The 14,063-nt window shown below is 34.5% G+C and overlaps 1 protein-coding gene across 1 annotated transcript in view; it reads left to right on the forward strand.

The window, feature by feature from the left end:
• The window catches only part of LOC109063204 (sucrase-isomaltase, intestinal-like), a 64,320-nt gene that overhangs the window by 36,367 nt on the left and 13,890 nt on the right, over positions 1-14,063 (forward strand). The window contains exons 30-39 of the mRNA XM_042743639.1: positions 2,742-2,854; positions 3,233-3,358; positions 4,440-4,571; positions 4,752-4,871; positions 5,655-5,717; positions 6,164-6,280; positions 7,403-7,493; positions 7,587-7,614; positions 7,957-7,975; positions 8,232-8,348. Of these exons, the coding sequence (XP_042599573.1) occupies positions 2,742-2,854; positions 3,233-3,358; positions 4,440-4,571; positions 4,752-4,871; positions 5,655-5,717; positions 6,164-6,280; positions 7,403-7,493; positions 7,587-7,614; positions 7,957-7,975; positions 8,232-8,348 (926 nt within the window). The remainder of the gene's footprint in view (positions 1-2,741; positions 2,855-3,232; positions 3,359-4,439; positions 4,572-4,751; positions 4,872-5,654; positions 5,718-6,163; positions 6,281-7,402; positions 7,494-7,586; positions 7,615-7,956; positions 7,976-8,231; positions 8,349-14,063) is intronic.

Below are 14,063 nucleotides of genomic sequence, written 5' to 3' on the forward strand. Positions count from 1 at the left end.
CAGGAACATACGTGTCTTTCTACTTTTTAAAAATCACGTTTCATTTAATGTGATATTTAATTGTGAAAATTACTAACAACAGTGTTTGACCAATTTCTTTGACCAGAAAACCAATTTACCCTGATTTCAGTTTTTTTTTTTTTTTTTTTTTTTGGATACTTTGAGAGAGAGACATTTAAAAGCAGCATATACATGGTTTTGGTGCAAAATCTGTTCCAATTGGTCAGCAGAAACATCATGATGTTGTAAAACACCTCATTTAGATGACAAATCGCAGAATGCATTGGAAAGAATCGAGAAAAACATTGCAATTGTAGAATAGAACAAAGACATTCCAGACTTTTCTGTTAGACAGAGTTAAGTTGTAAAAAACACAGTTGTAAGTGCCCTTCACATTTCTGTTTATGTAAAGGGCACCACAGTAGCTCCGGGAACAATGTTTTTATTGTCTATTTATGAGACTAAAAGTCGTCAGTCAGCCACTTGCTGCATCTTTAGCATTAGAACAAAAAAAAGCCATCGCTTACTAGCTCCAACGCTGGCGTGAGTTTTGTCAGCAGGTCTTAAGGTCGTGATTATAGCGGACGCTATTTATCAGAGGCGAGAGGCTGTCATTGAGCTTTAGTGTGAGGAACGCTTATGCTTTTTTTCTTATTTTGCTTCTTGAGCTTATTGTGCATTGTTGTGATGGTGGTTTTGGGGTTTTTGTGGTGTTGTAAAGTCTTCTGCACTTAACCGCTGTCTCAGAAGCACTCACACACACATTTTAATTCTTACATAAACACACACGCGCAGGCAGTCGAGTAAATGAGCATCCTGAGAACCGCAGCAGGAGAATAGCTTTGATGTGGTTCACGTTACCCAGAGAAGTTCACAGTAGTGCCCTTCAGTTTGAATGCAGATGTGTTTAACACCTCAACGCATACAGAATGACACAGAAATGGAGGCTTTCAAGACCTCTGAAATGATTTGAAGGTTTTATTGCGCGTGTTGACATACTCTTTAGTCGAGGGCAGCCCTATTTCTTTTGTAAAAGGAAGTTGGGAATGTAAATACTGAAGGACTCTTTCCTTTTTTAAATTAGCTAATAGTTTAGTTTTTTGTCACAGTCCAGCAAAATCACATTTGGCAGCTTGTGCACAGACAAAAGCAATAAAGGCACTTTCAAAATAATAAATCAAAGCCAATTACTTCACAACTAAATTGTGGTTGGAAAATAAATGTAATTTACTGAATAATAATAATAAAAAAAAGGTATTATTTTTATTATTCATATTATTTATCTTACGATTTATAAGACACGTCCATAATGAATATATTACAGCCAATTATTTCACGGAAGAATTTTAGGCCTAATAAAAAATAAAAAATAAAGGAAAAGCTCCTACAGTAATGAGAATTTACTGATAATAAAGGGAATTATATATTCAGGTGCATCTCAAAAAAAAAAAAAACATTTCAAAAGGTGAAACTTTCATATATTCTAGATTCGTTACATGTAAAACATTTCAACAGTTTTTTTTTTTTTTTTTTTTTTTTTGATTTTTATGTTGATGATTAGATTTTAGATATTGTGAGTGAAAATTCCAGTATCACAAAATATTAGAATATTTACATTTGAATTTCATTAAATGACCATCCCTACAATATACATTCCGAGTAACTCTTGTTCTTTGAAACCACAATAATGGAGAAGACTGCTGACTTGGTCCAGAAGACAATCATTGACACCCTCCACAAAGAGGGTAAGTCACAGTTGCAAAGTTGCAAATGCAAAGTTGACTGGTAGGAAGAAAATGGGTAGGAAATGGATCACAAGCAACAGGGATGACAGCAAGCTTGAGAATACTGTCAAGCAAAGCCGATTCAAACACTTGGGAGAACTTCACAAGGAGTGGACTGAAGCTGGAGTCAGTGCATCAAGAGTCACCACGCTCAGACGTCTTCAGGGCGTCTTCAGGAAAAGGCTACCATGCCACCTCTGAAACATAAACCACATCAGAAGCAGAGAAAAGAACTGGACTGTTACTCAGTGGTCCAAAATCCTCTTTTCAGGGAAAAGTAAACCAAACTGAGAGACCATTTTGAAGGCTCAGGAAACCTTTGCATGTGTTTTGAGTTGATTAGCTGATTGGCATGTTACCATTTTCTAATTTGTTGAGATAGTGAATTGGTGGGTTTTTGTTAAATGTGAGCCAAAATCATCACAATTAAAAGAATCAAAGACTTAAACTACTTTAGTCTTTGTGCATTGAATTTTATTTAATACATGAGTTTCACAATTTGATTTGAATTACTGAAATTAATGAATTTTTCCACGATATTATCATTTATTGATATGCACCTGTGTGTGTGTGTGTGTGTGTGTGTGTGTGTGTTTGTGTGTTTGTTTTTTTTTTTTTTTTTTTTTTTTTTTTATCACACACACACAAACAGGCTTCATTTTCTTTATCCAATACATAATTGCACATTTTTCTATTTTGATCTTGGGATGAATTGTTAACTGGACGTGTTTACTGGACCCATAGACCCATGGACTTAAAACCACAAAATTCTCATTTTATGTGACCCTTAAGATGTAAACATTGTCCAGTGTGCTGTCTGTCATAAAAGCGTTAGAGGGAATCCACTATTGCTGTTCAGAGACTGTAAGTGTAGGTGTGTAAAAAATAAGCTGATGCGACACATTAAGTCATAGGGATGATGTTATCCTTATTTTTTTTTTTTTTTTTTGCTCTTAGATGTGACCTTCCAGCCTACTCCAGCTCTGACCTACCACACCATCGGAGGTATCTTGGACTTCTATATGGTGATGGGACCCACTCCAGAAGAAGTTGTTCAGCAGTACACTGAGGTGTGTGTGTGTGTGTGTGTGTGTGTGGTGTGTGTGTGTGTGTGTGTGTGTGTGTGTGTGTGTGTGTGTGTGTGTGTGTGTGTGTGTGTGCTATTCAGAAGAAGTTGTTCAGCAGTACACTGAGGTGTGTGTGTGTGTGTGTTTCCTGGCTTGATGAGGTTTAGAAGGTGTAGTCTATCTGAGTAATTGCACAAAGTGTAATCAATATATGAAATGCATAAATGAAGTACATAAATATTTATCTAAAGGAAGCTCACTTGTCACATAGACAGAAGGGGCTATTAGATTCTCTTAAGCCACTTGAATATTTATGCCCTAAAATGTATTTGCATAAAATGTAAAATATTTTTCTCTCGGTTTGTGTATTTTGTCTGACAGATGATCGGCCGCCCGGTTCTTCCAGCCTACTGGTCGCTCGGATTCCAGCTTTGCCGCTACGGCTACTCCAACGATACGGAGATCGCGGATCTTTACAGAGACATGAAAGCAGCTCAAATACCTTATGTAAGAATCTCATCTTGTAGTTTGTGCATGTGTCTTTCAGTCTCCTCCTGAACACAATAATAAACACAGTTACGTAACTCTCACCGACCTTCAAAACTTGCATTAGAACTTCAGGAATATTGCGTTTCTCACTTTAAATACCCCAAACAGTTATTTTGCTGGGATGTGCAGCCTGAATGATAAAAACTCAGCATTCTGTAGCTGTATTAAGACTTAAAATGGTAACTGGAGTGAGTCACCAACTCATAAAGTTCATAAAAATGCCTCCATGGTCCTTTTATTATAAGTTTCTTCTAAGAAAAGCATCACTGGTATTTATAATTGCTCATAGTTTGAGCTAACAAATTGAACAAACCCCCAAATCTTAGTATTGTACTCGTCTTGCACTGTCTGCTGTTTAATTTTCAAGGGATTTTAGAAAGGTGTGTACTTTATATATTGGAACTTTATCATCTTGGAACTAAATTACACTTGGCAGCTTGTGAATGGACAAAGGCAATGATGAAGACACTTTCATAATTAATAAATTAAAGCCATGTATTATTCATGTTTTTTATTATTATTTTTTTATTGCAATTATTTTCTGTACTTTTGTTTATGTAATATTTTCTCTATAATTAATTTGAACTAAATTTGTATGTGTGCATACCAATGTGTTTTTAAGAAATATAATATTACAATTGTTTTTGTTTGTTTGTTTTTTTGTTTTTTTTTTTTTTTTGTTTTTTTTATGTATGTTGTATAAAATTTTAGGAATATGGTAATTGTATGTGTGTACGTGTGTGTGTGTGTGTTTTTGCTTAAGTAAGAGGTGTGAGATTTTGTGAGAGAGAGAGAGAGAGAGAGAGAGAGAGAGAGAGAAGTTCAGTTACATTAATTAGAATCTGATAGGAAATTGTGAACATATTGTGAAAATTTCTCATCCCAACCACCCAGAGCACCTTGACAAATGCATAGCAGCTGCTTACAACATAATACCATCATTAAAGGCATTGCTAAGTTTGCGCTCAATTACTCAGTCAATTTGGAAGTTCACATTTAAGTTTAATAATTATAATAATTGACCTTTGATCCCTTAAAGGATGTGCAATATGCAGACATTGACTACATGGAGAGGCAGATGGACTTTACGCTGGACCAAGTGAATTTTAAAGGACTGCCTGCTCTGGTGGACCAGATGAGGGCTGAGGGAATGCGTTTCATCTTCATCCTGGTACAAACTATTCTCAATTACTAGGAAAAACAAAGTTGTTTCCATGAAATGGTAACTGTAATGAGAACACAGCAATCGATGTAGTCTGACATCAATACGGTCTTCTTATTCTGGCCAGAAGCATGCAGAGAAATGTATTCTGTACCAGAACTACATGCTTTGTTTGTTTGTGTGCTTCAGGACCCGGCGATAGCTGGCAATGAGACAAAAGGCTCCTACCCTGCATTTGATACCGGGATTGAAAAAAACGTTTTCATCAAATGGCCTCCTGAGCTTAGCAATGACATTGTGTGGGGAAAGGTATGACAAACACAAGGAGGAAGAGGAACATATATTGATTCAAAGTCAATACCTCATAGTTTTGTTGACAGTATATTTTGCTCTGCTCTGCGGCACTAGTTTGAGGGCCTTCGTGTTCTGCAGTACATTGAACTCTGTTTGTAGCTTGGTTTGCTTGTGTTGTTTTTTAAAGAAGTATAATACAATGTATTTTTTCCAATTTAGTCTTAATTGGGAATAACCAATGGAAGGCGGTTTAATTAACCCCTACTTCAGTGAGTAGAAGTTGAACATCATCTCCAAAATGGTGATGAAGTGAAAAAACATGTTGATTATTTTCAAATGCTTGTGGAAGAATTCAGAATTCAAGTTAAATGAGGTTAAAGTTGCCCAATGCAAGTTTCTGACTGCACTAAATCATAAAATAACATAATGCATTTGCAGAAATTCAGGAAACATGCTAAGTTCACATATTTTTTTTTCTTTGAAAAACAGCCAGGTATTCTAATATCAAATGTGTTGGAATGTCTGTTTTTGTTTTGGTCTGTGTGACTCTGCCCTCTGCCAATGTACCCAATAGTATTTTGGCACCCCAGGTTGCCAGTTGGTATAAAATAAAACATACCACAGCCATGAAAGCCAGCAAACAAACTGGGTCAGAGATTGCATATTATATCCAACCTAAAAAAGCCTCGCCATCTGTATAAAAAGCTCTATGAACAGAGGCAAATTAAAATGTGTATAAATCAACTCATCAATGTACAGTGTAAGACTTGTCAAAGTCTTCTCTTCTGTCTGTCATAGGTATGGCCTGACTATCCCAATATCACTGTGGACAATTCTTTGGACTGGGATACTCAAGTGGAGGTATCTGCCTCTCTCCCTTCATTATCTTTCTCTATAAATCACATTCTTTCTATCTCTCTTTAATCAGAGAACCGGACAGCTTTTCTCTTGTCCCCCCATCCAAGTCTATTCATTCTGAAATCATCAGTACAATGGGCTATAATTGCAAATGCAGTCAAGAGGGATGAAGGTGACATCATAGATACTATCAACCAATCAGCATGTAGAAGACCCATTTAGCACATAACAGTGTTATACTATATCACCCACTATTATATCAGCCAATCAGCATGTAGAAGACACACCAACAGCCAATGAGAACAGATCAGAAGTAAATCAGCACATTGTTATTTAAACAAATTAGCATTTTGCACTGCTGTAATATCTAAAAAGCATGTAGTGATCATTAAAGCACTGCATCCAGCCTGCAGCAATTATAATAATGTTTGTTTCACTTAAACTTTCAGCTATTCAGAGCTTTCGCAGCGTTCCCTGATTTCTTCAAGACCAGTACAGCAGAGTGGTGGGGAGAGCAGATTAAAGACTTTTACAACAACATCATGAAGTTTGACGGACTCTGGATCGTGAGTGCTTTGTCTTTTTCATTTCCATGTTGGAGTGAAAAACAAAGAAATGTAAAGTTATGCTTTATTTCGATAACTATAAGTAACTAATAAGTATGCCAACTCTTGGGATTTTGCAAATATCAACAAGCTCTCATTAGTTAGTAATATAACTTAACGTAGCGAACCATCAGAATAAAGTGTTAGCATATATTAAGCAGACTGTTTCATGTACCTAATGAAAAATAACTATACTAAAATGTATTTGAAATACATTTATTTCATGCCTAGTATACTACAAAGACATTTACATATTTATGTACTTAATAAAAATACCCTGCAATTGTACTTTTAGTATACTAAAGTGGTATACTTAAAGTCTGTTAAATTGCACAAATTAGCATGTTGTACTACTGTAATATCCAATCAACACGTAGTAATCGTTAAATTGTGTGGAATTAGTGCTGAAGTCCAACTAAAGATATACTGAAGTATATTTGATTATCCTGAAGTGGAATTATTGCAAGTACACTTCAGGTACAATTTAAATATCTTGTGTTTAAAGACTGATATTTTTCAAAGATCATACAATCCTCATCAATAGTGACATTAAAACACATTTTAGACAAAATATTAAGAAATGTGCATTGTGCACAAGTAGTAATCCAAATAAAGTTTAATTATAATTTTCATAAGTCTGGAGCGATATGTCAGTAAATATGTTAATAGGTTTAAACTATACTTAGTATTAAATGAATTTAAATATATAACTACTTTTTTTTTACTAGGGGTAAGCAGACAAGTAAGCAGTCAGTTTTATGAATTAAAATGGTAAAAGATATTCTTTGAGCACATATGTGCCATTACATGATGTTGTTGCTCACATCTAGCAACACATCGTAACCGATAAATACCCTTAAAAATCAGAGGAAAATGATAGATTCATAGGAATGTTGTTGAAATCTTGTTGTTGATTGTGGAATATGTCCTACTTGACAAAGTCATGGTGAGCTGTGCAAGAACAAGTGAAAATGTTGCATAGCCACACCCCGTTTATGCACTCATTTGCATATGGTCACAGTTTTCTCCTTTGCATTCTTTGAATGATAACCTTGTCATTGTGTTGGTGCTTTGCTTTCTGAAGACATGAATGAGCCGGCCAGTTTTGTGCATGGCACCGCTGGAGAAAATTGTCTAGGGAATAAAGATTTGGAAGATCCTCCATACATGCCCCGTAAGTTCCTATGAGTGCACGATGGTCAGCATTTACACTTGTATTTAGCATTTTCCCTCCAAAATTAATCGGGATGTGTGTGACCTTTCCCAGCACTGGAGTCCATGCACAGAGGTCTGAAGCCCTTCGAAATTTATCGTGATTTTTTAGGACTTTTTTAGATTTTGAGTAATATATCCAAATTGTGTTTTAATTGTGTTTTTTAATATTATAAATTTATTGTTGTTTTGATTGTGTTTTTAATTTGTTTTTATATGACCATGTTTTTTTGTATGGTATTGTTTTTTAATTGTGTTGTATACTAAATGGGAAAGTTTTGCAATGAGAATTTTTATGTATTGGTCTTCTGAGGCATCAAAAATGTCCTGACATTTTTTAAATATGGTGCAAAAAGAAAAAAGGAAAACTAAGTGCTAAACTGTATCTATACTTCTTTTTTTTTTTTATTTATGTTTTTGTTGAGTGTTTTTGGCATCCCTTACGTAAGTGCCTCTCTCATCCTGCCGCAGCACTTGCTATTGATTTTTAATTTGTGCTTTATTTCCTATCAAACAATGTTTTTAGTTCAATTGGGCACATTACACTAGCATGCAGCCATTACACTGCCTATAGAGTTTATTTATTAACATTTTGGAGTTGGCTCTTGTGGCCCTGTTTTTACAGAGATCTATATTTGTGTTTCTCTCTCTCTCTATGTCTCTTTTCCATTCTCATTCTCCATTTTCGCTTGTGTTTCAGACTGGTGCTGATATCTGTGGCTTCTTTAACGTTGCTGAATACGAGATGTGTCTGCGCTGGATGCAGCTTGGAGCTTTCTATCCGTTCTCCAGAAACCACAACACCATCAACATGCCAGTAAGAACACAGCTTTAGAGAAGGCTTCTTTAACGTTGCTGTAGCTCAAGTGGTAGAGCATTGCATTATGAAGTGCAAGGTTGGGGGTTCGATTCCCTGGGAACACATGATAGGTTAAAAATTGATAGTCTGAATGCACTGTAAGTCGCTTTGGATAAAAAGCGTCTGCTAAATGCATAAATTTAATTTTAATTTTAATTTAAACACAGCTTTAGAGAAGCTTTATTCATGTATTTTAAACCAGTGTTAACCAAAACGTAAAAAATCTTATTCTAAGCCTAGGTATAAGGTTAGTTTAATCAGTCAAATTGTGTCAGAGCCGTTTTTACCTTCAAAAAGGTCTTATGCTTTTCAACACATTATTATAATTTTTGGATCTAAAAATGGGGATTTTGATACAGAAATTTGTTGTGCTGCACATTTGGTTTTTATTTATTTATTTATTTTTATTAATTAATTAAAATCTGTATATTTCAATTCAAAAATCTGATTTAAAAAAAAAAGGTCCAACTTTGCTGAGCTTGTTTGTAGGGGTGTACAATATGTTTAGAAAAATAGTGATTAAACATTAGAAATTTGTGATTAAATATTAATATACATTTAAAATATAATATAATATAAAATAACAATTTTATTTAAAAAACATTAAACTAAAGAAATATTACTGTTGTAAAATAAAGAAATGAGTATTTGAATGAGAAAATAATAACTTCTGCTTTTCTTTGTCTTATTATTACTAAGCTAAAATATTAATCTAATAAGAAATATCACTTTTGTAATATTCGTAGGGGTGCACTACATGGCCAAAACAATTAGTGATTATATATCAGTATGCCTTTAAACAAACAAACAATTTTTTATTATTATTATTATTTTACAGTACAACTTTTTTGACAATTTTACCAAGCAATTTTTGGTTTTATTAAGCTTAATCATGCTCAGAAAATTGATGGATGTGACAGGGGACATGTGGGGCCATTGTACAGCAAATAGTGTGAAACGGACCTTAATTGAGTCTTTTATGGCGTTAAGCCTGATAATCAGTGACAGTGAGTGATGGGCATCAAAACAGAGGGTGAAACAAGATAATGTCACTGTACAGCGATGACAACTTCCTACATGAACGCTTGTCTGTATGACGCCCTGAGAGAGTAAAAAAATGATCCGTGAATCACTGAGACAGACAGTAGCTCCAATTGAAAAGGGCCTCCCACATGGGCTCTGACTAATATCTGGGATCTGCAGACAGGTGGGCTGTCAGGTATTCACTCCGGCACTTGTTTAAAATGTGACCTTTGCAAGTGCTGGGACCTGTCACAAAAGTCCAATAAGCCCGGGGAGTGAGAGGGATCGATATAGTGTGGGGAAAATTCTTCAGTGAGTGGATGTGGCAGCTTTGTTGCTAACAGATACATTTGGGGTATAATTAAATGGTCAAAGTTATTCAGAACCCTCCTGGGCTTCAGTCATTTAGAAATGGCTTTGCTAAATGAGTGATTAAACAAAGGACGAACAAACAGAAATAGAATTTGGATTGGAAATGTAAAATATATTTATTTAACTTAATTTCAAATAAAATAAACCTAATTATATATATATTTAACTTAATTTCAAATAAAATAAACCTAATTATATATATATATATATATATATATATATATTATTTACTATGGTGTTTGCTTAAATTAAACTCGTTTCATTTAAAATAAACTTAATGTAATTATATATATTTACTATGTGTTTGCTTAAATTAACCTCGTTTCATTTAAACGTTTAATTAAAAATAATTTAATGTTCTTTTTATTTAATTTAATGTTTTTTTTTTTTTTTATGGTTAAAGGAAAATCTGTAGAGAATCTGTAGTAACTGTAAAATCCATTAAGATTTTCTTTAAATATCTTTTGCTATCCTACTTTTTTTTTTTTTTTTTTTATCCTGTTGGTAATTATGACAGTCCTTTTGGGAACAGGGTATTGGGAACTAAAATATCAAGTTTTTGTTTTGTGTTATGTTACAATCATATGAGAATTTCTGTTGCAATCCTTCAGGATTTGTTGCAAATTATGACAGAAATTGGGGTTGAAGACATAGCGTTTGATACTGTATCTGCTCCCTATCATTTTGCTTTCTTTGTTAATAAAAATGGCGAAAATAGCAATAGAGAAAACATTTGTGCAATATTATATGTGCATATTCCTTTGGGATTTGGGCTAGAGTAAAACACAGAAGTAAAAATGCTAACAAAAATGCTTTTAAAATAGCATGAAATGTATTAATTCTGGTATTCGACATGTACTGAAAGAGACCAGGGAATTTAGAGGGCTTTATTAAAACAAAAGTGCAGAGCAGTGCTTGCACGACAGCATGTCTGCACATTTTCCGCTGGTGTTCTGCCGAGTCATTCACTTGCTCCGGTGTGGATGTGTTCTCCGTGTGTCTCAATGACAGTTTCAATAAGAGACTGTCCTCAGCTGGCCTCTACCCTGCGCCTGCACGTCCCCTTGCTGCTGTAATTACCCCTCCAAGATGTCATTAGCTTTAATGTGGCTGCGTAGGCAAATGGAAGGTCATCCAGAGACAAACGGCAAAGGATGGAGGGTGTCAAGGTGATAGAGACAAAGACATGTCAGATAGTGAATAAGAGACACTTAATGTAATCAGTTTTGCGTCATGTGTATGGTAGTGTACTTCTAAAAGTTGAATAAAGTCACTTAAAGCATTCAAAGTATTTCTATTGCAGGAAATGGACTAATATTAATTACCTTTTTTAAAGCAATGGGCTCTGACAAGCACTGGTAGTTGCCAATCCTGGTTCATGGCTGTAGTTTTTTTATTAATTTTATTAATTAATTTCAGTGCTAATTGTAATTATTTTAGTAAATCAAGTAAAAATAAATGAAAGTAAGAAATTATGTGTTGACAAGTAGCTAAAATAAAATAAAATAATGTCAACATATCAAAAACTTATATCATCAAAACAAAAAAGTAAATAAATACATGATCTAGAAATTGTTTTATGTAATCAAATTAAATGTTAAAAATTGTGTGTGTGTGTGTAAGTGAGTGACATGACATACAGCCAAATATGGTGACCCATACTCAGCATTCATGCTCTGCATTTAACTCATCCAAAGTGCAAACACAAAACAGTGGTAAAAAAAAAAACGTGAAGTGAAAACAGGAGCGGTGGGGTGGGATTTATTTTGTGGTGCGGTGGGAGGGGAGCAGTTGGGGGTTCAGTGCTCAAGGACACCTCAGTCGTGGTATTGCTGGCCCGAGGCTCGAACCCACAACCTTAGGGTTAGGAGTCAAACTCTCTAACCATTAGGCCACGACTTCCCAAGTATCTATATGTATGCGTGTGTGTGTGTGTGCGTGTGTGTGTGTGCGTGTGTGTGTGTGTGTATATATATATAGCATTTTTCATGATTAATATTGTTGCAAAACAGCACTTCAGGTCCAATAAGAAAGAAAGATAGTAAGAAAGACAGAAGTTGGTTTCTGGTAAAACAATAAAACAAAATACATGAATTTAAATAAATAAATGATTGACATAATTTTTAATTGTCATTCTCAGATCATATTCATATGCAAAAAAAAAATAAAAAAATAAAAATAAAAACATTCGTAAAAAGTGTCTTTATGTTTTCCAGTTGTAAACAAGTTTACAAGATCAGGAATTTACATACTTATGCAAAATATTTAGCAGAAAATTTTGCAGAATATTGTGAAATTCTCAGCTCCGACCACCCGTTTCAGTAGAAACTGTATGTTGAAGTTCAAGTGCAAAACAAGCTGGTGGGGGGTAAATGATAGATGAACAGACAGTGAGAGAAGTTCAGAAAGACCACCTTATTTGCTCCTAATATCTGGCAAACTCATTTGCCAGTACAAATATTCTGATGCTGATGCCAGCTGACAGAAAAAGAGAGAGAGAGAGAGAGAGAGAGAGAGAGAGGGAGAAGGACTTCTGCAGCGCGGCTCATAATTCTTACACTCCTGCAAGTGTTTCCAAGTTAGTCCGTCTCTCCATCACGCTAAGTCACATGCTAATGGAGTCAGAGGGCAGTACATTTGGAATAATGTGGATTTTTGTCTGCAAAGCAGGAGTTGGCTTTAACAGGAGGAAGGTCTAGTTCATTCAAACTCTTTAACACAGAGACATTAGCTGTTCCCATTACATTAGCAGAAGGAGTTTTCACTCTATGAGTGAGAGAAGGGACAATACTAAATATTCTAGAGGTCAGAAGGGCAAGAACAATATAAACTTGTTTGGTTAGGCTGCCATTAATATTATTATTATTATTATTATTATTATTATTATTTTATTTTTATTTTTTTTATTTATTATTATTGGCTGGTTGCAGCCTCATGCTGTGGGGCTGTTTTTCAGCAGCAGGGGCTGAGGGACTCATCAGAGTAGAAGAAACGCTCAATGCACCAAAATTTTGAGAAAGCCTTAATGAAAACCCAGTCCAGAGCATTCAGAACCTCAGACTAGGCAGAAGGTTCACCTTCCAACAGGACAATGACCCTATGCACACAGCAAGAGAGGATTATAGACAGTAAATACAGTAAAATAAGATTTTTTTTTTTTTTTTTTAGTAAAATAACCCTAAAAGCCAGAAATCTTTTTCTGAAAGAGTATCTTTGTGTTTTCCAATTTTAAGCTAATTTAAATATCCTTTGAGCAAGATAAGTTTACATAAGAAGCAAAACTGCATAAGATATTGAGGCTAATTTTCAGAGAATTTATGTTTAATATACTGTAATAATATTTTTTTGAGGCAATGAGATATATTTAAAAGCAGGTGAAAAACAATTCAATAACAAGACTAAATATATCTTTATTCAAGAAACATTCTCTGAAAATGAGCTTTAATATCTCATCCAGCTTGTTTTAAGGACATTTAGAGGAGCTTTTTTTATGCCTTAGTATAACATCCAGAAACTGAGAGGAGTTCTCACTTCATAAAGTGTTTAGTTCATGTTTAAGTGTTAGCCCGCATGCATTAGCGGTCAGACCTGTGAACGCGTGGCACTTGAGAAATAATTATCAGATATAGTTCACCTTTATATCTGTGAGCACATTAACTCACACCCACCGCTCTTAACAGCACTCAGACCCACACACAGTCCACATCCTCTCTCTGTCTGACAGAGGATTAACATTCAGTCTGTACACACACACACACACACACACACACACGCGCGTGCGTGCGGGCACAGATGATGAACGGGGTGTACAGTTATGTCTGGATTCAGCGGGACACAGCTGTACAGATTTGGATTGTGCAAATATGAAATATAGTTCAGGGCTAAAGTATTTATTCCCATGGTGTCACAATGCATAATGCAGAACATGTGGTGTTGTTCCAGATCTATCTGTTTGCATAAATAAATAAATCAGTTACTGAGAAAATGCAAAACATATTTAATAAAATACTCATATTAACTGTACCTGTTACATATATATATATATATATATATATATATATATATATATATGTGTGTGTGTGTGTGTGTGTGTGTGTGTGTGTTTGTTTTTTATTATTATTATTATTATTATTATTATTATTATTATTATTATTATTAAATAATCTTTTTACCAATAAATTCTAATTTATTTAATTTGATCACTTCAATTTTACATGATAAATTTTGTTGAATAGCAACTGTATATAAAGTAGTTCCATACAATTATTGAGCAGGCTC

Source organism: Cyprinus carpio, chromosome B18 (genome assembly GCF_018340385.1).
Source record: "Cyprinus carpio isolate SPL01 chromosome B18, ASM1834038v1, whole genome shotgun sequence".
Lineage (NCBI taxonomy): Eukaryota > Metazoa > Chordata > Actinopteri > Cypriniformes > Cyprinidae > Cyprinus > Cyprinus carpio.